This window comes from Neopelma chrysocephalum, unplaced genomic scaffold (genome assembly GCF_003984885.1).
Source record: "Neopelma chrysocephalum unplaced genomic scaffold, ASM398488v2 Primary Assembly neopelma1_96523, whole genome shotgun sequence".
Taxonomy (NCBI): domain Eukaryota; kingdom Metazoa; phylum Chordata; class Aves; order Passeriformes; family Pipridae; genus Neopelma; species Neopelma chrysocephalum.
Genome location: NW_020925169.1, coordinates 348079 through 375184, shown reverse-complemented (window position 1 = coordinate 375184; position 27106 = coordinate 348079). Strand labels below are relative to the sequence as shown.

Here is a 27106-nt window from a genome sequence, read left to right as displayed (position 1 = left end):
TAAACATGTTGAAACATTGCTTCTTAGTACTCAAAAAGCATTTTACGTAGTAACCATGAGCTAGTAGTAGTGTACTTTTTATGGTAACTTCTATTAGTTAAAAACGGAAACACTTGAAGCATCTATTAGCTTCCTATATTTCTTGGTAGCTGAAGATTCAATATCTTTATAAGCATTACTACATAAATAGTCACTGCAAATCTCTTTTTTTTCTGATTTCTTTTTATTGACACAATAAGGAAGGGAGGAGAAAAATACTTTTAAAACACGAGTACTACAATGCTTTGTCATGGTCCAACACCGCCACTGAACAGCAAAATGCTGTGTGCATTTCTGCTCCTGAACAGATTCGCATTGAAATTTAACCTTAGTGTTTAGTTTGTTGAAGAATGGGATAAAAAATTTATCTTTCTTGTACACCAGAATTGATTTTCTGTATTCTTTAGAATAATACAATTTTTTGTTTGGAAATTTTAAGACTAATTGTAATACTTTTCTTATGCATGACCTATCACTGTCTTTTACTGCTTTGTGGAATATACATTGGTAGATTTTGCATCTGATATTGGACTTTTATAGGCAGTATAAAAAACCATATTTATGGTTTTTATAAACAGCTCTAATAAACATTTCCAATAATACTAATGAATGTGTTAGAGTTCTTTTCTAGCCTAAACTATGGTTCTGTGATTCTATGTCTTGAGTAACTTTATCTAATATACATTAAAAGACAGGGGTTTTGATAGAGATCATAAAGTCTACAAGTTGTCGGGGACTAAAGCAACAGTAAATTTATGTAACTATTTAATTCCCAGCAGTCCAGTCAGTCATCTTACTCACTCAGATTCTTCAGTTTTGATTCCTTATCCAAGTTTCTTTGAATTTACCAGAGCCTCAGGCTGTGTGGTCAAACGAAAAAGCAGGATTTCAAAAGAGAAGTTATTTGGTATAGGGAAGCTGTGCTTTGATTGGTAATATCTCTGCAACTAATTTGTGTGTCAGCTTTGGCTTGAACCTGGACTAGAGGAAAGGTATAAATAGCAATGTAGCTGAGGTCTTCAGTAGCATTATTTGTGGGTTTTGGAAAGCTGAAAGTACAGACAATAACAGGGAAATTGCAGAGCAGATACAGCATCTCATGAAAGCCATTATATCTGTGCGGGTTCTTTGAAAGCATGCAAAGTTAAATGCTTTGCTGTCATGAGTGGCAGAGAACAAGCAGGAAGCCCTGTGCCATTAAGATCTTCAGAGTTTTGAAATCCACTGGGGTCACTACCTGTGCAATCTGTAGTGTTAGATGCTTCTCTGTCATTCTATATGGGAATAGAAGAACTAGGGAGATAAAACAGTTATATTGTTTATGGTTTTATAATGTGTACCCTTAAATTATGTATCTCATGGTTTTACACTTTTCTCTGACTTTCTTAGCTGTTCCATGGTACTCACTATCTTACTGCTTCAGCTGTATGTTGTGGGATGTACTGTGCACTTTTGGAAATACTAAAACTCCTTTTCATACCTTTCCAGAATAAATTATACACAAATTATCGAATGTGTGGACTGTAATTTGTTTTTTAAAAGTGTAGATGCAATCTGATCTAAGAAGAGAAGCACATTCTAAAACCTACTATATTTTCAATGAAAGCCTAGTTCAGGAAGAGGGAGGGCCTTTCTAGAACAAAATGATCTAGATTGGACCAGACAATAAGTAATTTTTCTAGTTTAATTTGTAATCATTCCATTTTTGTGGTTTAGGAATTCTCCAATTTAGTACACCCACTAAAATCATGTGCCACTTCCTCCCTCCTCACCAGCTGGAGACACAAAAGGCAAAGATCATGGGTTGAGATAAGAACAATTTACTGGAAACAGCAATGATGTAAGAAAATGAACAGTAAGAGCAACAACATTATTAACAAAAGGTATAGGAAAAAAGGATTCATATGGAAAGCCTGCAACAATAAACTACTGGACAGCTCCCCTGCTGCATTTTCTCGGAACAACCTTCTCAGAAGCAAAAGTCCCTTTCCCCTGCCCTTGGCAGTAACATGAGAATAACTTCCAGAATAACCTTTGTGTCTTAGCCATGCCCACTCCTGGCTACTGCAAAAATTAAAAAATTACCCTTGTCCTGACCGGAACCAGGACATATATTACCAACATTTTACTTAGAAATTTCCTGTTGGTTGATGCATTGATGCATTTCCTGTTAATTAGTTAAGGTGTGTTTTTTATTTAAACTGTTATTTTATTTACAAAAATATCTAATTTCTAGGTTAAAAGTACTGACTTGTCCAGACGCGGTTGGTATATACTTCAAGGATTAGTGGAAGAGCATTTATTTGCTGATGTCATCACAGAACTTGCTGCTGGTCAGAAGTACCGTATACCTCCCGTGCAACTTCTTCATTCTCTTCTAGAGTATTTCCTATTGGTGAGAGCTGAAAATTAAAGTATTTTCAAAATTAAAGCAATAAATGGAAGTGTGATGATCTTTGCTCCTGACATTGTGTTTAGTAATTTTTAGTGATGTGTTCTCTCTTCTCTTTGTGTTCATCAATGTGCTTGTGTTACCAAAAAAAAAAGAATTTAATACTGAAAGATTTTTTTTCGATTAATATTTATTTGCAAGCCGTATGAATGTAGTGCTCTAAGTATTGTGGAAGGCTTGACCACAAATATTTTTTGTTACGTTTAGAAACAGCACTATGCTAGTAGGCCACAGGTAGAGACATCAATTGAGAAGGTTTGTTCTAAACAGTGCATTCAGCTGGAATATCACTCAAGAGCAAGTTCTTTTTCCTTCCTTTCTTTTTAAACTATGAGTTTTTCTGCTTATAGTTATACATTAAATTACATGTTACTTCAGTGATTAAATAAAGTCTTTTGGTATTATAAAGAATAAAGAAAATAAATAAACTCGTAATGAATATGGATCTTTGGCTGGTATGGAGCCGTTATTATTTTCTCGTTTTATTACAGGGAAATACCAATGCAATATTTTTTGCCAAACTTTGTCACATTTTGTACCTTATTCTCCAACATGATCCTCCCTGGAAGTCCCTGTCTATGTTGAAGTATTATCTGGATCTTCTTCAGTGTCCTATCTGTAAGAAAGGTACATGGTCTTTCATAGAGATGCTTGTAAGGTAAGAAAGTTTAATGAGATGCTGGATGCAATAGTTGTTATGTTACTCCAAACTCGGGGACAGTGGAGGAGAATTGGCATTCTGTTGCATCAAAGTCACATTTTCAACAGAACAAGTTACCTGCACGTGAAAGTCTAGAATTGTAACAGGTTTGGACATTTCACTTAATATTTCACAAAGTGTTAGCTCACAGTCAGATGGATTTTTTTTGAAAGAAAAAGATGTACATTTTCTTAGCCTTCTTCCTTTTTAAAAAATATTTTATTTTTTATGCTCTCCACAGGTTATAATAATCTATGTATTGTTGCTATTGTGGAATGTATGTGTATAGATATACACACATATCTGCAGTTAAAAAGAAAATTCAAGCTTTATCTTACCAAACATGAAGTTTCATGTTGTATTTTGATTTTAATTATAACCTTCACCATCTTATTGAGAAGTCCGATATCTTATACCTCTACAAATGCAAGACAGTACATAGGAGTTGTTTGGGTAGTTAATGTCTGCTTTATCTTAAGAACTCATTGTTTGAAATTTGGACCAATAGAATTTAGTTATTCTGTTCATTTGGAAGAAAAACTATACCTCTTTTTATTGCTGTCATAAAATCTTCACTAACATTTAAATTGATCCAACTGCAATTACATATATATGAAAGTGTATGATTGTAAGCATGTCTTGAAGGGCATTGAATCACTATAAATGGACATTTAATAGTTTTTATTAGGAACACGTCACATGTAATGGAAGAGAATTTGTCTTTTAGATGAAGTATTTTGTCCTTTAGCACTTACTGCAGAATGCCAATACCCAGCAGTTGTATACCTGGTGGTGCTAGTACTCAAAATTCTAGCTAAAAAATGTGTTTGCATGTTACTTAAGAATTATCTCCATCATACTTGACAGTCCGTAGTCCTGTCAAATGGTATGTGTGAACTGTTATCTGAACTAAAGTTTGTAGGATGTTGCAAATGTTACAATGGCTATAGAATATTACAAGATTATCTTGTATTTAAAGGATTTTAAAGATATTCTGTTAAATGTAGTAATTGTACAATAACTCGAGTAGAGATAGAAAAATGAAATACAGTGGAAATTATTTAGTTTACACTATAATACAAAATCTTAATGTGGAACACAGAAACTCAGTCACAAAGATGTTTTTTGTTTTGTTTTGTTTTTCTGAAAAGAGCTTTTAAACCAGAAAATTAGGCTTTAAAATGTTGAATGTTGCTGGGGAGCAAGCTATTTCCTTGTCAAAACAGTCAAAATTCAAAGCTGACTTTTTTGCCACTAGATCAGACTATGATTGCTGTCATACAAATGGATTTTTTGGGTTTAATTTTTCAGGTCTTGCCTTTATTGCAAAACCATTTGTCATGTTGAACCAGTTTCAGGGAGAGAAGATGAACAGAAGATAGTTCACAAAACATTATTGAAGTTTTTCTTTGATTTAGTAAAAGCTGAAGTAGAGTTTCTGAAAAAAAGGTGAGGTTTGTAGGATAATACTTTCTTATTTTTCACAATTTCACATGCATTTCTTTACCTACAGCAGCTTATATCCTGATTTTTGTATATCCCTAATAAGATACTGTTCTACAGGTTAGGATTTCCTTTTATATTTCTCAGTTCTTAGTTTGTTTATTGTAATTTGTATAGACATTTTCTAATTGTATTTTAAGGCCTCTTACTTTTCCGAGCCTGTTATTTCACTATATTACAAGTTTCAGTAAGCACTTAATTTTGTTCATGTTGTATATTTAGCTTTGCAGTGCTTCAGTATTCATCCTTTAAGGCAGACAAGCAGCATTTTGAACATACTGATTTTTATGTTGGGTTTTTTTTTTTACATTCAATTAACTTATCTTCCTATTATCTTATGGAGATAATTATCTTTCCTTGGTTTATGAAGTATAAAAGAAGTCTTGGTTTTTCTCTGCCTTTATATAGTAAAGGTGGCCTTTATGTAAATATTGGCACAATATTCCTCCACTCTAACAGTAATAGTCATCATTATGGTACTTATTATTCAGAAACTGTGTCTGATCTTTCCATATTTAAAAATTGCCAAACCTGTATGTGTTTTGACAGAAGACAAGGTTTCTGTCTGGTAACTGTAGTAAAAAAGTGGCATAAAGCTTCAGGTTTTTTCCCTTTTTTTTTTTTACAGTTTGGTTGAAGGGATCAATTCACAGCATCAGCAAGTCATGCCACAGACAGTTCTTTTGAAGACATTTTGGCTGGGAAGCGGAGCCTCAGTGCTTTTTACCAAACACATAAATATTCTAGCAGATTGGGTCATACTTTCCCACAGAGAATTGAACAAAAAAAATGATGTGAGTATGAATTTTATACTTTAAAATAATGAAGACTGACTTTTTTTTTAAAGACATTCTTTGTTCATTCTTTTGTGAGGAATTATATGTAAGTATCACAGCTGCTTGTTATAGCTACCTTTTGTTGTGAAGCATGCTGGTTTTTGCTCCACTAAAGGAAATGAATTGATCCGTAAGATTCTCATATAGATGTGTAGAGAAGAAACGAGTCGTGAGTAGTTTGTTGGCTACATTCAGATGTTCACATGCCCTTACCAGCAGGTATTACTGTAGTTATTAGGGACACCAGCTTAACACATCCTGTCAAACAATATGGTGTAACGAAAGAGGTGATTATCTTATTTTACAGTGGTAGGATTCAAGAAATGTTTGAAAGAGAAACCTAACAAAACTAATACTTTTTTGCTATTTTCTACAGACATAAATTTTTTCACTCTAATAAATGCCCTTTTTCTTCCCAGTTTTTTTTTTCTTCCCAAGTCTTTTAGTTTCATTTGGTATCTTCCCTAGGACTTTTCATAAAAATGGAATTGAAGGCAACTTAATTGCTGTTCTGTGACCTGCTGACCAGCAGGACGTTGACCTGAAAGATACTGAGTGTCCTCTATACCACCTCTTTCTTTTCAGAAGCAAGAGGTCTTGTAAAACATCTTTGAGTTCTAGATTCTCACATAAAATGAAAACTTAACTGCTGTCTCTGCATTCTCTTTTAAATTATTGTGAAAGCACAGAATAAATAGATACTTCATTCGCTTTTTCAATACGATAACAGAACAATAGAAAATCAAGTATTCTGGAGAAAAAAAGCACTTTCAATATAATACCTAGTAGTTCTTCATTATGTTATGAAGGCAAAAAGATTAAACATAATGAGAGCTTCACGCATCTTACCTAGACAGACCTCCTACCTTTTTTGAGGGCTATCAAAGCAAAACATTCTTAAACAGTGCTCCTTTTTATTCTTGGTCAGGATATTTTAAAAGTGCCTAAAATTAGGCTTCTATACTCATATTTATATTTAAACAATCTACCCTTTCAAAGTTACTGAGCACCAAGCAGGCTTACATGCAGTTGGTGTCAGCGGCCATTCTGTTTCTTTGGAAAATGAGATGCTTTCATTTTTTTCGTGATGTTGAATCCGCAGTTTAGGTGTAGGCACCATTTGCTTTTTTTCTGCTATTCCTTCTTTTGACAAGTTCCAGCACTGTAAGTCATACCTTTTTCATAAACCTTTCTTTGCATTGTCAGAGTAATCACTTGTGTCAGACTGTATATACGAAAAATAAGCTTAAAGGAAAGAATAAAACATAACATAAAACACAGAGACCTACCTCTTGTTTAGATTGTTTGCTTTATATACATATGTAAGAACTGTGGTTTCAGCACAAACCCAAATGCCTGTTGCTTTCTCACTTTGATCTTATGCACTGTAATGTACAATATCCCTGCAGATATGAAGTCTAGCCTTAAAAAGAAACTTGTTGCCTCATAATATCTTTAGAGTTTTTATGTTATTTCTAAGAGCCTTATTTATATATTGCACTGCACTTTCTTTTCCATTACATTTTTTGGCAAAGATAAACTCTAAACCAAAATACCATATTTTTACAATCCAACTTGTCATTATCTCTTCCTTAACTCTCAATCTTATTATACTGATTTTTCTATATACTCAGAGACTCCTTTTAAAATTCCATTACATACTTTGAAAGGTCATTTGGAAAGCCAAAAGAGCAGATCCTCCCCAGCTGTGCAGGCAGAATTATGTTTTCTCCTTCTTTTTTTATCATTTTAGAGATGCATAAATAAATCCACAGTATTTCTGTGTCATTAAACGTAGCATACAGAGTGCAAAATTTTCCTTCAGTTTGAGAGTGTGAGTCATTGTTACCAGTTTTGGTTTTTAAAAGCTGTTCGTTTAAGAGGCAACACCTTGACTTAGGGCCATTCAGAAACCTAATTAAAAGGAATGACTGAGTATTGTTACTATCTGCATGGTCACTGAAATTATGTGGTTTGTAGCAAAGTTTAAAGGGGTAATCATGTTTCCCAGTGTGTTAGCTTGTGAGAAGAAACAAACATGCCAATTGTGATATACCAGACGTAGGTGCAGTTCTTCAGTGAAAATACCTGTAAATAGAAATAGATGAATAATTTAACTAAATTCTTTCTTGGGACATATCTAACATAATCTTTTCTAAGTGTTAAAAGTGGGCAATTATTAATTTTTTTAGCTTTTTAGAATCTGATTCTCTCTTTTGTGATTCAAAGAGATTGCAACAAATAAGCACTTGAGTGCAGGGAAAATATTTGTTTCCTCTCTTCTAGTGCTGATTTGTGGCAAAACTATGTTTTATGTATGTGTGTATGTAAACACACCTTGTGAAAAGAGCAATCAAAAAAAAAGGAAAACAAAGAATAAGGGACTGTAAAGACTCAAGTTACATATATGAATGTGTTTGCTTTCCAGTGCTAGATAGACTTTGCAGTATCATAAAAGTACCAGAATAAAATTTGTGACAGGAAATTGGATGCCCTTATGATCGCTGGGTTAATCTGTTGGTACAACTTGGAGGAATGAAACTGAAACACTATTTTTGTAGTTTAAAATGCATTGCTGAAGAACATGGAAGTTTTTCCATCACTTGAGCTTTTCAAATCAATATTGAATATAATTTTAATATACATAATGTTTATTATTTGTTGTATTATTTAAACAGGCTTGATGCAGGAATTCCCGGTCGAAATTCCTTGAATCAAATTTGTCAATTCAGTTTTAGAATTTAGAAGGGAATGTGTATATTGCTTATAGCGTTGCATGGCTTTTCACAATGTCACAGATTGTATCAGAAGTGCTTTTCATCCCTGAAAATGCTGGTGGGTTTTTCTTTAAAGAACTGTCTTATGTAGCATGACAAAGAAGTGAAAAAGGCATTCATTGTGGTTTTTAGTTGCATATTATGAATGTGTGTGGTGTAAACTTGCAGACATAAATGTCTTTTTAGTCTGATCACTTCCGGTGGCTTTTTTGGAAGTATGGCATTTTTGGAGTACTGCATTTACATCACATGAAAAAGAACACTAAAAAACAGTTCTAAAATAACTCTGTAATTCAAAATAAAAAAGTTAATATTAATTTTCCTCTAACTTAAAAGCTTTCCTATTAGTACTTTTATGTGTACTAAAAGAAATGGTGAAACTTCTGCCACTGTAGCACTGTACTTGACTTGGCAAACCATTAAATGGAACAGCAATGTAGTTATTGGGAAAGGTAAACACTATAACTTTGAACGTGCTCCCTTCCTCCTCCTCCTCCTCCTTCCACCAGCTTTTATTGCTGAGCACAATGTTTAGAAGGCCTTTGGTCATTTTGGATCAGCTGTGCCAGCTGTGGCCTCTCCTAGCTTCTTGTTGTAGAGGCAGAGTGGGAAAAAGGCCTTGTCACTGTCATACATGGTAGCAAATTCCATGTTTATTGGAAATGCTCTGGTTTTTTTCCTTTTTAATATTGCATGTGTTTTAATTGCTATGTTAGTATTGTTTTGTGGTTGAAAATATTTTTAATATTTCAATATTTAAATATTTGTAGAACATATGATCCTTTCAGTAAAATTAGAGCAATTTCCCCCTCATTTGTAGCATAGGACCATTTATTTCAAAATATTAAGGAGAAGCTCTTGGTTTGTCCTACTGTTTTTTTACCAAAATCAGTCAACCAAGCCTACACCAGTTGGCAGTATCTGGTTTGTCTCATTAGCATGCGGAGATACTTATCTGGGCACACATAGCTGCAAGTAGTATATCAACTACATTTTATATGCAGCTATATAACTGACTAAGAAAAATTATTAATACTTGCAGTATTAACAGACATTATTTCAGTATTCTGCCTCAAGGTCTGCTTTCACCCTCACCATTTTCTTGAAAGTATTTCATGAAGGAATTAATTAAGCTTGTGATTTAGAAACAAGAAAGAGAATGTAAATACTTGTGTGTTACATCTGTATCTACCTCACATTATATCTTTATGTCATTGATCCTGTCACTTAACCTCTGTTAAAATTGTGCTTATTTGCTGCATTTGTGAAATTTATTTCCTACAGAGAACTATTGATGGAATTAAATTATTCACCCAGCATTTTGCTTTGGGGTCCAGTGATAAGAGGTATGGATACTTAAGGAAAATTTAAATGCACTTCGGATGTTTTAAATTGTTCTTCAGTTTCTGTTCCTGAATCCTTAAAAGATAGGGAGTACCCTTCTAAATATTTAAATTTTAGTTGAAAAAAGTTATTTTCAGGTTTTTAACGTCCATATCAGTGTTCTAAGGGATTTTTAATTGTGAGATTGCACAGTTCATCTACAATAAAGTATTATGACACAGTAAAGCAAGGGGCAAACCAAATCAAGTGGAGCTTAACAGAGTAAGAGGAAGTATGACTGGAAGCAACATGGGAGATCACATTTCTAACCTGTTTTGTCTGGCCACTTCTTAAAAACCTTCAGTGATGGAGGTTATAGGGACAGTATTTATGTAGTTTTTTTTGACAAATTACTTTATAATCTTCTTATTATAAAACTCACCTATGTCAGAGTCTCTGTTGCTCTTATGTATGTCTGTTTGACTTGCGTTCAAACTGGTTTTGGTGCTTTTCAGCTCCTGAGGGAGTCCTATTAAATGATTTTAAACCAACCTTGAACATACTTTTCTTCTCAAAGGAGTATCAGAACAAACCATTGACTTAGTTGTGTGTACATATTCAGTTCAATTTCCCTCTTAACCAAAATTGTCTAGTTTCAAGTACTCATTCTCTTTCACTAGATACCATATGTCAACTGGTGCTCTAGTGTAACAGTAGTGATTTTTTTGTTAGACCCTTAGGTGGGTGTCTTTGGTCAAATGGATTTTGTGTATTCCTACTATGGTGCACGTATTCTTCCAAGTTGTGCTTTCATAAGTAACTAAGTTTTCTATGGTTGTACATATGGTCAGAGGAATAACTTACTTCAGAGTCATTGCATAAAGTATTTCTACATGGCACAGAAAAGTATTCAGTAGATAAATATGACTTCACTTTGCACAGACTAACTCAGACACTAGAAACACTGCTTTACCTAAGCAGTGCTGATTAAGTTCTCACATGGGTGAACAAATGCTTCGTCTATCTCATGGTAGTGACTGGATAGCATACTAAATTGCTGTATATTATCTTGATGCCTCCTGAAGAAAGTACACTTAGGCTTTTTTATTTACACATGACCATTTTATGCCACAGGGAGAAAATGGTGAGGCTAATACCCAAAGGTATGTGTTTTTTTCAAAATTTGCGCCTGCTATTCTCTTTGGAAAGAAGAGTTTCCTTTTGCAAAGTGGCTGCCAAAGATTTTTCTGTGCAGGACACTAACACCTCGCACCGTTTTCCCTTTTGGCACAGGCATACATAGTTAGGCACAAAAGGAGCTTTAATTTCATGGTGAAATCTTTAGGAAAAGAAAATCCTAATAGAGCAGGGAGAAGATGATCCTCATGTTGTCAAATACAAGGTTAACTGGAATAAGTCCAGTACCTGAAATCTTATGGTTAAACAAAACCTAACTTAAAAAGAAATCACATAATTGTACTGGTAAGCTTTGATACCATTTTGCATATTGTTTTAGACAGGATGTTTTCAAATAACTTGTTTCTCTCCAGTGTGAAATCTTAATTGGTGTGGCATCAGTGACATTAATTGTGTTGACCTGGCTGCAACCGCTAGCTTTTGAGCAGAAAAAGAAAGGCCAGTGAAGGAGTGACATGGCAACAGAGTAGGCTTTTATCTAAAGATATCCTCTTTGTCATAGACCACGTTATTGCTGGTACATTATCAGTGTGAATTTGTTATGCAGTACAGGTCTATAGATACTCTTTGTTTTTTTCCATTTAGGCTTTCAGATGTGAAATTGCTGGTCTATTAAGTGCCATTCTTGGAACTGTAGTGGAGTATTGGATCATCTCAGGTTTTCTTATGGACAGAAACGTGTTTCATCAAATAGCTGATGATTTGGCAGAGTACCTTGCCATTTCATGTGATGGTGAGTGTTAGCAAGGTCTCTCAAAAGTCTTCTAACCAGGTACACTAAGTCCTAACTAAAATCCTGGGTTTACTTTCAAGTTATTTTTTACGTCCTGTTGCAGCTGTGTACTGTGATAGTGTGGTGTGTGCATATGCAGGAAAGTGTTTTATTGTCTGTCTCTTGGTGTCAAGCAAAGACCAAAGAGAACAGGCTTTCGTATTAAAATCCCTCTAAATAAATCTCATTAAGTATTAATGTGAAAGCAAGACTGCACAGTGTGAAGAAGAAAAAAAATCTTTGGAGCTCTCTTGTCAGTTTAGGAAAAGCTTTAAGCATATCATAGTAAAACTTAAATACAGAGAAGCACTTGGAGACACCTTACTTAACTCAGGCCAGTTTTGTCACTTCAGAAAACCAATAGTTTGCTAAAGACACTTCAGATGTAAGTACAAAAGCTACGCTGAACTCTGTGACTCCTACAGACTGGAAGTGAAACATTTCAATGTCTCATTCCAAATCCTTAGAATTAATAGACTTTATCTGGGGAGTGGGGGAAAATTCCATTGAGTCTTGTGAATGACTGGTGTTCCCCCTCATTAAATATACTGCTTAAAAAGAAATGTCACGACTCAAGTAACCATTATCATCTAATATGTAGTGTTGCTTGAGGTGTCTGTACTTTTAGCAACTAGGGGTTGCAGAACTCAAAAGACAAAAAAAATCATTTCAAGAAAAATACTTAATTATTTTAGTTTCATTTTCAAACTTAATTCCCACCCCCACTCCCTCTATTGCCCGCATTTAAGAAATATGGATATTGTGGTTTCAGTCATCATTTTCTGTTGTAGCAGGTGTATGTAGGCTTCATTTAAAGTGTATCTGCCTTCTACCTGGGCACTTGAGAATTATCCTGAAAAAAAATTAAACTAAAATCTTAGTCTCGGGACAAATATTTCCACTCCAGTCTTACAGAAAGCAAATTATCAGAACTGTTATAGCCTGCCTTGCATCTTAGAAGGCCAAATCAGATGGAACTTTGTAGTATTTAAATCAATGGAGCTTTTAGTTTGTACTGCTATTGCCACCCCTCCAACAGATTTTCTAGCTGTCCTAGAATAAGGAGAATCTTAGTTATATATTTCTTACTTTCCTATACACAAATGGAAAACAAGAGCAGCATTCACAGTCTATTTATAAAAAATAAAGATTTTTTGACCTCTGCAACTTGGTACAATGTGCAGCACTTAAAGCAAAATTGTTGCAGAGTTCTTCTAAATTCAGTTGCTCTTAGGGTAGAAAACATCTGTACTCTCAAAACTTATGTTTTAATTGAGTCTACAGATCAGTTAATTTATGAGCACTTCTTAGCAGAACAGAATATTTCCTCAATGCAGTAAAGACTTCCTTCCTCATGGCAGATATTCATCTCCACCTGTTTCACTTGTTATTTTGACAAAATTATTTTGCTAGAATCAAAATACAAATTCATATCACCGTAAGAAAAATCAGTCATTCTGTCTTGTTTTCCAAAAAAAAAAGAGGTAGGCCAGACATATGACTGATGTATATTGAGAAATATAAAGATATATAATTTCTTCCTCCACTGAATTTTTTTTCTTTTTTTAAACAGTATAAACTATTTGATGCATCCGAATGGGGTTGCAATTTGCTTACAGTTACTTCTAATGTAGAACTTGTAGGTCACCCTGCATTACTTGCAGACTTATTGTTTATGTTGCAACTCTTATCTGAATTTGTGTCACTTAGATATTTAAAAGGTGATCACTTGCATAACTTCACAAATAAATAATTTTATTCTCAAAATAAAGGTGTAACTTTTATAAGAGCATATTGAGAGCACTTTAAAAAGTTTCACATAAAAACTGATACTTTGTCTTTTAGCACACATTAAACATTCTTTTAGTAGCTGGTCATTATCTTAGATGATGGATAAAATGTTTTTTAATGTGATTATTTTTAGTAATTCTTCTGGAGAATAGCTTCTAAATCTGTAACAGGAGAAAAAAAGTCTGGAAGAGCTATATTTCTAGATAACTAGGTGTTTAGATTTTGCATTCTCATTTTAATACTCACTTTATGTTTCCCCCCCATTGCTTTTATCCAGATTTTTCTATATGTGAATTAAAAATGTTTGTTTGTGCCATACCATCCCTCTGGCTTCAAATGTTTGTCGCAGAAGCAATTTTAAAACACATGTGTTTACGGAGGAATATAGCTGTTCCTACAGAACCTCTTTCTCTTCAGAAAATAGTAAGTAACTCTTCTACTCCTTAATAACTTTCAGACTTCAGTATTTGACAAGTAATTGGATTCACAAAAGTCTTGAAAAATATTTTTTGTTTGTGGTCTAAAGTCATGCTTTTTGCATGTCTTCCATGTGTTCCACTGCATATAAATTTCTCTTTGCCTAAGATCTAGGTCTGGAACAATGGTAAGATTTTTCTTGCCAGAGAATTTGTCACACCTGATTAATTTGTTTACATGCAGTTAACTTGAAAGTCAAACAATGAAACAATAGTGAACACAATAAAAGCTTTTAAAAATAATCTCTGATGTAAATAGTATATTGCAATGCTACATTTATAATTAAGGAAAATGCCAAATAGTGTGATTTTTCTGGGCTACCTTTTCCTTCTGGTTTTTTTAAGAGGTGACAGTCTATTATTCTGCTGTGTCCGGGCATTTCTTACATACAAGATTTTACGATTTTGAACCACAGTGTATTCCTGTGAATTTCTCCTCTTAAAAATTTTCTTCTACTTACAAACCTTTGCCTGCCCTCAAATCACAATTTGTGATAGTTTGTAAGGACATAAATGATGAAAGAAATGGTGAAAGAAATTCTTAAAACCACGACTGCTGGCAGGTTGCAGGCAAATCAGGGTGATCACACGACAATGACATGCCCTAACATAGAGCGTCATTTCAGTAATCTTAGTACCAATGCCTAAACAGAATATGGAATCCGTAACTGTTTCACTGTTTCTCTATGTCCTAAAATTCTACGGTTAGAATCACAGAAAAACAAATTTACATCTTCATACATATACCATACATAAGTTTTCTTGAATTTTACAGGAGTTTAATGTGAACAGAAGTCACTGTTTATTAATACAGTTTATTAATATTTACTAAGTATGTTTAAACAGAGCTTAAACAAAAGACTCAGAATTTTAAAAATAAACCCACTATTTATCTAATATTTAAGTATATAGCCAACACACATGCAGCAGGATTGCTATTTTTAGTATTGCCATGACTACTGATCACTCTCTACAACTACTGAAATGTAAATTTTTATAGTGCTTGAAACAAGTTCATGTGCTTTTTGTGGCTTTCCTTAGTATTACTATGTCTCCTTTCTTATTCCATACAATAAAAATTACCTATCATCCAGTTTTGCGAGTTCTTCTCATACAGCCTCTTATCAGCTGGGCTTTTCTCTGGGTTCAACGAGTGACATCCTAGTCCCTGGTGGTAAATGTGCAGTGAAGGCGCAAGTAAGGTGTCCCTCACCCACAGCACATTGCCTGCAGAGTCTAGAGTGATCTCAAGTAATCTAAATACTAAAAGCCTTCCGTAATGCCTTTCTTCAGATTATGTTTTCATTGAGTGAATCCCCTCACTGGACTTTTTCCTATGTTTTCATCAAACTGCAGAAACTTAGATGAATTTTTTAAATGAGCTATATAAGTAAGTTTGAAGCTCTGTGTTACTGGAAAGAAGCTAACATATCTAGAACACCCAACACTATCTTAATAATGAGAGAACACTAAGAGATCACTAGCTTATTTTCTTTAATTGCTCAAAGACTTAGTCCAACCCTTCATCTTAGAAGAGGTGAAGGAGCAGAATGAGTATTTCTTTAGCAAATTGCTCCCTGGGTTGGGAGCAGGAAGTTTTAAAATTCTTTCATTAAATACATGAAAATCAATTAATTGTACTCCACTCTTATGTCCAGCTAAAGCAATCCAAATTTTCTCAGCTACCAGAAGCCCAAGAGAGAAGTCTAGAATTTTCCAGTTTCTGTCTCAGACACAAGCCACTCACCTCTGAGGCCAGTGTAAAGAGTGAATTATAAGAATATTAAAAGGGATTGCAAAAGACAGCTTTAAACTATCTATATGTACTATCATTTAGTGATCAGATTTTTTAAAACTTAGATGCAGCAAGCTGTGGGTCATAGATGACTGCTTTGCATCAAGAACAACAAAAGAAAATTACTTCATTTTAAAAATACTACTTCTGCAACAGGTCTGTTCCTATTTGCCTGCTTTGAGAGAGATAGCATTGCATGAGACAAAGATACACAAAGCAAAGAAAAAGAAAATAGGGCAACAGCCATGCCCTGAGTCTCAAAGGGCATTACAGATGCTAAATGGCGATAAGCAGAACCAAGTCAAAGTGCTGCCTGATCTACCGTAAGTAATACCTATAACATCACCAGTTTTATTCTGCTTTGGGGGACAGCTTCTGACCTGACACATTTCTTGAACTTTATATGACCTGTTTTGTTGTCTACAAATTACTGCAACTGACAGAAAACTCCATTGTAAACCTGTAACACCTCTGGGCTGGGGTTTCCCCCTTTCCCTTTGATCATCAGTTTCAGTGTATATGCAGACTGATGTAGTTGTATTTGCCCAATATTAAATTTATAGGGTACATACAGAAGTTGATTCGTTCATAGAATTACCTTTAAAGAAAGTTTAATTATGGGCAATGGAATTTTATTACTGTTTTAAATAGTTATAATTAAAGGACATAGAAATTATGTAATTAAGACATTTTAGAAATTACACTGAAATGGATAGATCTAAGTATGCTATATATAAAAATGTAAAAACATTAAGTATATGTACATTATCTTAAAACATGAAATAGGGATTTTAAACCTGTCCCCTTTGCTTTCTTTTCAGAGACCTAACCTTTAATAAGCTTACATCAGAAGCAGAAGTTCACACTGCACACACCAAGGAAAATTGCTATCTTTTGGCTGAAGAGGTATACAAGAGAAATATTAAAGGTATTCTATATATCTAATATATGTTAAGAACTTTAAAATGGTTAGAATTGACAGTTTCAGGTTTAAAAACTTATCCTGATGAATGCTGAGCTAAAGTGATGGCTTATGCCCAAAAATTATTTTCTTATAGTTCATGGAGTTTTTTTGCAATGTCTTTTTTAAAAGGTGGAACTATATATATGGTGCAATAAAGTTGCCTTCTTCATTACCCTCCTCCCAGATATTAAATAAAATGTACAGCTTGTGTAAGCATATTCCAGTCTTGCCTGCCTTACTTTGCTAATCCACCTCAACCTGTGCTTGGTAGGATAAACGTCTTCTGATTTGAAAGTATAATTCAGTCTTCATCTCTGAGTCCTAGACATTTTGTGAACAAAGACTGAGGAGTATGCTATGTTACATAGCTGTGTTAAGCATATGGACCGTTTTCTTCCAGGCATTCAGCCCAGACTATGAAAGGCATTTGGCTTTTGTCTTAGCTATACTGGAACTCAAGTACCTAAGGAATAAAACAGCATTGCAGTCATTCATTTGTTTCCTCCTTATTACACAAATTTTAAAAATTGTACTTTGCATGAGCCCTTGCTTGAACAGAATTACTTTCTGGAACTACTATTTGTCATCTTCATCATAAGAAATTTACCTATAACTATATTAATATGACACCCAAGAGAAGGCTCAGAAAAAAACCTGGCAAAAGCAAGCTGGGATTGTTCAAAAAATAAAAACAGAATTGTAGCAAAACACTGAAGGATAAAAGGAAACCTCACCTCCTTTTGTTATGTAAGAGAGCTTCAGTAACAGAGCCAGACCATACATTTTACAAATTGGTTCCCTTTGTTTTTATTGCTTTTGCAAGTAAAATTGGTGTGAATTATTATGCACTGACTTCTACAAAAAGAAGTGAGCTGAAGGACCTGGGGGGGGAACAAACCCTGCTTTTTTTCTGTTCTTCCTCTGCCAAAATTGTAAGTAGCGTCTTCTGCTGAAAGAATGAGTATGGAGCTGACAGATTTACATAGTGAAGGTATTAATATAACAAAATGTTCCATGTAAATCTTATCACAAAGGCTGAGAGATTTAGCCTGAGATACTTTGAATTTCTCAGATGTTTGGTGCATCATCTTTCACCTAGCATCAGGATTTTCTTCTGGCTCTTAGTCAAACCTAATCAATTAATGAAAGCAAAAGAGCATTTAGAACGGGTCTGAAGTTTTTATTATGCAGAAACTAATAGTGTCTTTACATATAAGCATCAGCTCTCAGTTGCTTGTTGTTTAATTTTTCAGACTTATTTCAGCTTATTACTAGTGCTAGAGATTTTTTTCCAGAGGATTTTCTTATTTTTATTATTATTATTACTATGTCTCTCTTTTTTCCCTCCCTTGCTACTGTAGCCAAGTCAGACAGCCTATTGAGAAACAGCAAACCATCTGTTAACGGATTTGAAGTTCTGAATTATACTTGAGTGTGTAGAGGCACTCGTGCTTAGCCAGAAACATTCATTTTGAATTAAGCTATAAATGCTGTGTAAAAAGAACCATACATTTTAATGTAGGTTCATGAATAAATTTAAGGGAGGACAACTGCACTCTAAAGTTTTATTGCTTCAAAACCTGGTATTTTTTGGTGTTCTGTGATCACTTGGTGCTTTTATAGTGTGATTGAAGCTTTAAACCTTGAACTAGAGGGGGGATAATTCTTGTGTTAAACCGTTTGCAATACAATTTCATTGCTAGATCTCTGGTGGAACAGAAGCTCTGTAGGTTTTTTTTCCTTAAAAGATGGTTAAAAAGGATAAAGGAAAATCTTAGTTATTATTGAGTTTTCTGGTACATAGCCAAGTCTCCTAGTTCCAGGCACTTTGATTATTTTCTTTAGATGCTATCTTGCCTAGTCTAGTGTAATCTATTAATTTTTCATGGTAGGAGAGACAGCCCTGCATAAAGCTTGCATAAGTAACAACGTGGAGAGATTGATTCAGCTTCTCTCTTTCCCTGGAACAGACATTAATGTTAAAGGTAAGTTATTAATTTTCTCTAGAGAACTAAGAAATTAAGCCAGATAAAGAACTCTATTAATATCTGTTTGGTAATAAAGTTTGTATTTATAGTACTAAAACTGTCTTTATTATTTTAAACAACACAAAATGAGGACTTTTTAGCAAACATTGAGGTAAAATGAATTTGTAACTGAAGCGAGTTTTACCACCAAATTTTCTACTGATTTTTAAAAATGCTATTTAATTTTTTTCAGATGTTTTTCAGTACAATTTCTTGTTCTGAAATCACAAGCTGCCACTCTAGCCATAATGAACACTAAAAATTAAAGTATTTTGCTGTGTAACGAATTACGTCATTAACATTTTAGTACTACTGCTGCTGTTTTAAAACTTCCCTTGATTTATAATGCAGACTATGCTGGCTGGACTCCTTTGCATGAAGCCTGTAACCATGGCAGCACAGTGTGTGTCCGTGAAATTTTGCAGCGTTGTCCAGAGGTAGACCTGCTCAGTCAAGTGGATGGGGTGACTCCTTTGCATGATGCGCTGTCAAATGGACATGTAGAAATTGGCAAGCTGCTACTTCAGCATGGGGGTGAGTGCATTTATGCTAAACTGGTTTAGGGAAATTATCTAACTGTTCTAAATCCATGTGAAGTTCACAGTGTTTTTCTTAATAGTTGTTTTAAAATACAATGTATTATGGAAGATTTATTTTAAAATATTTTTAAGCCGAGCTGGTTTGGTTACAATAAAAATAATACTGTTTTCACTGTTATCTTGATCAGCTGAACATGAAATTAACCAGGATTTTCACATTTTTTCCAGTATGTTGATGTTTTTATTCTGCATTTTACACCATATGCATTGTAACTATATTCTCCATAGTCATTAATGAAGGTGCAGATTACCTAGTCGGCAAGCAAGGCTAAGGACTTTCTTTTGTTTTGATTGATTTTTACCACAATGCAAATATAATCATGTATTTCAACATAAATTTGTTCAGGATTTATGAAAATTAATGTGATGGTCTTTGAAGAACACAATTAGCTTGGTAATTAGTTTAAGAAAGGAATTTATGTTGTAATCATGATAACTGCTGTTTAGGGATAATAGTGGGAGGGATACCTTAGTTTCTAAAAAAAAGATACATTGCCCCTTAGGCAGGCATATGATAAATGTTTTAAACAATATTTTTTGTTCGGGGACAGGTATTTGTATCTTGGTTTGAAGTATGTATTGTATCAATATTTTTAACTTACCATATTTTTTAAAAAAACAAGCAAATAAAACAACCAAAATGAAACAACTACATAGAATGGTCTTGGGTATCAACTCTTCCTTCTTTTAATTAGTTTATTAAAATGTGTGGTTTTCAATATCTGTACCATTGACCTACTGTGTCAGCATAAACTGTGTTTTATATGCCTAGTCGATTTTTTCAATAAAAATCATTCTGTGTATAGTCATGAGGCAGAAGAGTGCACTGTGATGAGATGGCCTATTACTTAATTAAGGTAGAGAAACAAAATTTTATTTTATTCTTGGCATACAACCAATATTTACAGTCTTCTCCTGCCCCCTAAAGGCTATGTCTGTGTCTGTTGTGCAAGTACTGGATCATAATGAGTACATTCCTCTGCAGTTGGAGGAGCCTCAGTTCTGTGATTCCCAGGTGTTTTATATATTTACTGAACCATGTATCTGACATGCCAAGCCAATACCTGGGCTCAGTTCCATCAGTCTAAGTGATGCAACAGCCAATATTATAGTAAGCCCAGCTCCTCAATTGGAAATGGCATTGCACTGGCAGATGTACATTTTTCCTAGGCTATTGTGAAAAATTGGTAGTGGATGATCTGGTTGTCTTAGGGAAAGAGGTCTACTTGCACTTGCATTCATCAAGGTTTTCTGGCAACTCTAAGGCTGCAAATATATATTTGCCTTTGTCACTCTCTGAGTTATGGCCTGGTAAGTAACAAGACTGTGGTAGAAAGAATCTTACCCATTCAGTGTGAATTTACTCAGCTTAGTAATTTAGAACATATCTCTTTAAAAACTTACTCCATTTTCTGTCTTTAAAAAGCTTCAGCTTGCAGAAGATTTAATGATACTAAATAATCAGTAATAATACTAAATCTTAAATCAGGGCAAAGTTAAAATTTCTACTATGGATATGTAATGCGAGGCTTTACCTTTTGTCAATAAAATGTATTTCCGAAGAAGTATTCAAGTTAAAGTGACATTATTGCTTTACCAAGTAACCCAAATTTATGTAAGTAGATTCCTGATGTGTTCATCTTTGAAAAACACCTGTAGTGTCTTAACAGCCTTCCTTTTTTCTTGCTGAGGCAGCCTTTCTTAAAGTTATCAGGAGATGTGTAAGCTGTTCAAATATTAATAGGTCCACTGTACTAATAAACAGGAAATACTGAAAGAATGCAGTGTAGTCTAAAAAGTAAACATCCCATTTACTCACTTTAATTCTATTTATTAAAGTAATTATGTTTTGCATTTCAGAAGTCTGTTAAGACCAAATTTTGAAACTCAGTTGTTGGGGAAGACTTGGATTCCCACGTCAATAGTTTATCTTGCTGCATAGCCTAAGGCAAGATTGGCCACACCATCCTGAAAGGAAAATAAAGATCATGACAGTAACATGCCTTTAATTTGAAGTCAGTGTCAGCAAATAACCTGGTCTGTAAAGTACTTACTAGAATTTTGCAACAGTAATAACATTACATTTTTACATACTCTATGGAAGTTAACACAAAAGCTTAAAGAAAATTTTACGAAGGGTCTCTCTACATGTTCTAGATTGTATTGCAAGTATGTAACTCATCAGTTGCATCAACATAACTTAGTATGAAAAGGAACTTAAACAGACTCCTAGCTTCTGGCAAAAACCAATCCAAAATCTTGTTTGGCTGCCAAATCAAATCTGCTGTCGTTATTAATGTTTATATTTTCCCTGCAGGACCAGTCCTTCTACAGCAAAGGAACTCCAATGGAAAATTGCCACTGGATTGTGTTGAGTCAGCAGCAGTAAAGGAAGAACTTTTGAATCTTGTTCACCCAGAAGAGAGCATTGAAAGCTTTTATAAATGCATAGAACAAGAGTTTTGCAGTCAGCAGAGAGAACTGTGTTTGATTTTATTTAATAAGTTGCTGCTGAATTATTGTTCAGTTTATAATCTCTCTTCACCCTTGACTTTAACTCTCAGAGAGGTAGCTTCTTCAAATGTACTTCCAGTAATGGTTTATGGTAACTCCAAGATGAAAAACACATTTTCTGAAGATTGGTTAGTAGATACATATTTTAGAGAGCTAGAAACTTTTCAAAAACTACCACAATTTCTTCAAGAAATATCTGCAAACATGTTTTTCTTCCCTGGAGAACAGATGAAAGTCTTGTTAGCAACTCTGGAAACTATGATAGAAGCATATCAGCTCTTAAATCTTTATAGCAGTTAAGTTCTAAACAAGCCACATTGGCTGAATCTTGATTGTTAACCCTTGGTATTGGCCTAGCTTTTTTTCTGACAAATTTCACAGCCCTACACAAGACCTACATGTTGTTATCTCCCACAGTGTTACTATTTTCCTCTAGCAGATCCTGGAAGTCAGAAACACTGATTCAGCACAGTTTTTTGGCAAAATTTTTCCAGTACTTGCCTGACAGATCTAGATGTCTGTGATCTTCTTAGGAGGGTGCTATATCATTTGCAATGAGTTAAGCTTTGTATTTTCTGTCTTGAAAGTCTTTGTTACCTGTCTCATGCCATAGGTCACTTTGGTTTTCAGAGGTAGTGACCCTAAATTTAAACCTAGTAATTGATTGTTTCAATCCTTGAGAAAGGCTTGTGCCTACATATTTTAATATCCTTTTATAAAGCTAATGTTATAAACATCTGTCATGAAATAAAAACATATGGAAAAGCAAATTTCTCTCATCAATTTTTGTCTTATTTATCCTTGTCTTATAAAAATTAAAATTATGTTATGTAAATTAATTATGTCTTGTAAAATTCAAAACAGAAGGCACTATATCTATATTTACAGAATCAATATACTATCATTTCCCCTGTCTTTGTTTGATAGAAATGGTCACACAAAGAGGTGTGGAAAATCTTCTCACTCATCAGCACTGTGTCGCTTGTGGTCACATTCATTTGTGCAGTAACTGTCTTAAGGAGACTGGCTCAGATACCCAGGTGATTTACAAAACTGTCAGTACATTATGGAGTTCTTGGAATCTGGTGTTATCCTGGTGTAAGAGAAAACAAACTTTAGGTGATGCTAGAAAGTTTAGGTCCCCGGTTCCTGGGTGGCAGTGTGTGTGGATGGATTTGGGCAGGTTCTTATGGCATTTGACACCTCCTGTTACCTGGGACTTCACACCTGAACAGGTATTCGACCCTAGCAAACTGACACATCCCCTGTTGGAAGGATGCCTTGCCTAGCCCAATCAAAACCAGCAGCTTCTTGCCCTGTACTGGGATCTGGCCTGTGCTTATCGAGCCACAGTTCAATACTCTCAGAAGGCTCTGGTGGAAGCAGGGACACAAACTGCAATGGAGGACACTATGGCTGAGGTAGGGACTCAAACCACAACAACTACAGTCATTGCCCCAGTAGTGAAAAAGAAGAAATGGATAAGGCAAACTACAGGTCCATATCTGTGCCAGACATGTTAGAACTTCAATATGAGCTGGAGTCAAAGGCAGCCAAGTGGTGCCACAATTGATATCACCAATGTGTTTTTCTCCATTCCTCTGGCAACAGAGTGCAGGCCACAGTTTGCCTTCACCTGGAGGAGCATCCAGTATATCTGGACTCAACTGCCCCAGGGGTAGAAGCGCAGCCCATTCATCTGCCATGGACTGATCCAGACTGTACTGGAACAGGGGGAAGCTCCAGAACACCTGCAATATATTGATGATATTATTGTGTGGGGCAGAACAGCAGAAGAAGGTTTTGAGAAAGGGAGGAAAATAATCCAAATTCTTCTCAAAACTGGTCTTGCCATAAAACAAAGCAAGGTAAACGGACCTGCATGGGAGATCCAGTTGTTGGGAAAAAAATGGCAGGATGGACGCTGTCATGTGCCCATGGATATAGTAAACAGAATAGCATCTTTGTCCCTATTGGCTAACCAGAAGGAAACACAAGCTTTCCTAGGCCTTGTGGGTTTCTGGAGGATGCACATTTCAGGTTACAGTCAGCTTGTGAGCCCCTCTATCAAGTGACTTGGAAGAAGAACCATTTTGAGTGGGGCCTTGAGCAACAACAGGCCTTTGAGCAGATCAGACAGGATGTAGCCCATGCAGTAGTTCTGGGGCCTGTTCGAACAGGACCAGCTGCGCAAAATATCCTGTACACGGCAGCTGGGGAGCATGGTCTCACCTGGTGCATTTGGCAGAAAACAATAGAAGAAAACTGAGGTCAACCATTAGGGTTTTGGAGCCGGGGTTATTGAGGATCAGAAGGCCACAACATGCCAACTGAAAAGGAGATATTAGCAGCCTATGAGTGGGTTCAAGGTACCTCAGAAGTTGTTGGAACAGAAGCATGACTTCTCTTGGCACCGCAGTTGCCTGTGCTGCACTGGACGTTCAAAGGGAACATCCCCTCAACACATCATGCAATCAGTGCTACATGGAGCAAGTGGGTAGCTTTGATCACACAATGAGCCTGAATTTCCAGGAATCCTGGAAGAGACTATGGACTGGCCAGAAGGCAGAGATTTTGGAGCATTGCCTGAAGAGGTGACTCATGCTCAAGAAACACCACCACATAATGAGTTACCAGAAAACGAATGAGGCTATCCTATATTTACTGATGGATCTTGCCATGTGGTAGGAAACCATCAGAAGTGGAAAGCTGCTGTGTGGAGTCCCACACGGCGGGTTGTCGAAGCTGCTGAAGAGAGGGTGAGTCAAGACAGTTTGCAGAAGTGAAAGCCATCCAACTAGCCTTAAAAATTGCTGAACGAGAAAATTGGCCTGTGCTATACCTCTATACTGACTCCTGGATGGTGGCTAATGCCCTATGGGAGTGACTACAGCAATGGAAGAAGGCCAAGTGGCAATGCAGGGTAAACCCATCTGGGATGCTGCATTGTGGCAGGACATCACTGCACAGGTGGAAAACATGACTCTGAAGGTGCGTCATGTCAATGCTCACATGCCCAAAGGTCGTGCCACTGAAGAACGTCAGAACAAGGAGCAGGTGGATAAGGCTGCCAAGATTGGAATAGCCCAGGTAGACTTGGACTGGGAGTGGAATGGTGAGCTACTTATAGCCCAATGGGCCCATGAAACATCAGGACACCAAGGAAGAGATGCGACATACAGATGGGCTCGTGATCGAGGGGTGGACCTGACCATGGAGGCCATCACACAGGTTATTCATGAATGTGAAATGTGTGCTGCAATTAAGCGAGCCATGCGAGTAAAACCCTTTCAATTCCAGTTCTTCTGTAAAAGCGATTTATAATATTTTAAAAAAAGAACCCTAAAAGAAGGGTGTGGATTAATAGCTGCTTCTGAAATTGATGTTCCTTGACTAGAGGGAATAATTCCATTCATGCATCTGGCTTGCAGCACATTAAAATTTACATTTAGCCTTTCTGCAGTTACTATATATGATCTTATAGCAATCCATGGAAGATGCACAGACTGAGTTGATCTTGGAACCAGACCTTCATTACAAATGTTCTGTGTTTATTAATGACTGGTCAGTAGATTTACTTCTGTCTTTGCACTTTTAATTTTTCTCTAGTAAGAAAGCAACACCAAAAAAACCTTTGTCATATATGAGATGGACTAATAAATGTCAGTATTTCCTGTTGGAGGATGCAATGAAAGAAAAGCTACATGTGTACGTTGTAAAGAATGCAAAATATACATTTAAGTTGGCAATACTGACATTTTCTTTACTCAAGAATTAAGAATTTAAAATAATTGGGACTCAGAGAACCACCAAAAAAGAAATTCTGGTGGATCTGGAAAAGCAAATGCTTCAGAATATTCATATATACTCATACTCCTACCATAATACACGAGTGACTGAAATGAAAGCAGGAAAAGCATTATTTTGGTCTGATAAAGATAGTGATTTTGTTTATATAGCCAAGATATTCTCAAAATTGTTATCATGTATGTCATTTAGAAAGGGAAAAAAAATCAATCATTTTTAAGTTCTACTTACCCATTTAAACTAATTTCAAGTACCTCTCTCCAAGATATTGTAAAGAAAATTAGATAACATACTCTAAATGAACATTATTACCATTGCAAAATGAAACAGTCAAAAGTTAGCAAATATGTGAATTAATATTCCACATGTAGTCCCAATTTAAATATTGTCTGTGTGCATCATCAATCTTTAATTATATGGTGACACTGTTCTCTTCTCTCTAATGTTCTCTTGGTTTAAGGATCAAATACTGAAAATTTTCCTGTTATTTCCCAGTTATCACCATTTTATACATGAGTTTATACATGAGTTTTATACATACTCAGTTTTATATATACTCAAGTTTGCAAACTCCATACCCTTAAAAATCTTAAGTATATCTCAGTCATATTTAAAATAAAATTATGTTTCATCCAATTTATTAGAGAGTACCTGTTCTCTTTCAGTGTAACACAACTTTCCTGTTAAATCATGATTGCAATAAAGTGAGATCTATTAATAAGTGATTAAACTGTTTGCTTTTTAAAAATTCCTCATAGCATGTAGGGCATTTCCCACTTCCTGGCTTAGTTAAAAGAACAAACAAAATCAGCCTGCCAGGCCCCCTCCTCTTTTTCTCTCTATGCCCATGTTTCACACACTGACATGCTTCAGAAGCACAAAGGTACACCTTCATCCTCAATCCTTTTGCACATGTACCGGATCATGCTGCTGCAATGGTGCTTCCCCGTCAGGTGAGTAACAGTGGTCATCAGCACAAGAATTGAGAGCAGTAAAATAGAAGGTAGAGCACACTGGGATATGCAGTCAGGAATTTTAGTAGCATACAAAGATGTCAATTAAGCTTCAAAAGTTCCCAAAAAAGTTGCATTAAGCCAAATTTCAGTGCTGTATTTTCTCTGTCATATATTCTTTGTTTCCATTACAAGATACGAAGCACATCAGTTCATGTGCAAAAATCTTGGTGTTATTTTGTAGGAAGTTTTGTGAAGTCTTGATTTCAACATGGTCACATTGGCAAATAAATCACTACTGAGTCTGGGCTCAGAAGTTTTGCTGTTGAATTGTATTATTTTTATTTAGGAGCAAAATTTAGCATATAACATTTAAATATCATTGTAGCTTCAATAACCATTTGAGGAGCAGCTGAGGGAGCTGTGCATGTTTAGCCTGAAGAAAAGGAGGCTTATCACTCTCTACAACTACCTGAAAGAAAGCTGTAGTCAAGTAGGGGTTGATCTCTTCTCCCAGGAGACAGAACAAGAAGAAATGGCCTCAGGTTGCACTAGGGGAGGTTTAGGTTGGATATTAGGAA

General features: G+C 35.3%; 1 protein-coding gene across 5 annotated transcripts in view; it reads left to right on the top strand.

Moving 5' to 3' along the window:
- Window positions 1-22535, top strand: part of SLF1 (SMC5-SMC6 complex localization factor 1) — a 33740-nt gene extending 11205 nt beyond the window's left edge. For 3 of the 5 annotated variants that reach the window (XM_027708754.1, XM_027708753.1, XM_027708755.1), the window contains 11 exons: window positions 2276-2434; window positions 2983-3149; window positions 4503-4640; window positions 5323-5488; window positions 11413-11560; window positions 13668-13813; window positions 15818-15984; window positions 16483-16589; window positions 18518-18610; window positions 19004-19186; window positions 21569-22065. In XM_027708754.1, the coding sequence (XP_027564555.1) occupies window positions 2276-2434; window positions 2983-3149; window positions 4503-4640; window positions 5323-5488; window positions 11413-11560; window positions 13668-13813; window positions 15818-15984; window positions 16483-16589; window positions 18518-18610; window positions 19004-19186; window positions 21569-22065 (1971 nt within the window). Of the gene's footprint in view, window positions 1-2275; window positions 2435-2982; window positions 3150-4502; window positions 4641-5322; window positions 5489-11412; window positions 11561-13667; window positions 13814-15817; window positions 15985-16482; window positions 16590-18517; window positions 18611-19003; window positions 19187-21568 lie in introns of all 5 variants that reach the window. The other 2 variants (XM_027708752.1, XM_027708756.1) reach the window with 1 other exon arrangement.
- Window positions 22536-27106: the final 4571 nt, after the last annotated feature.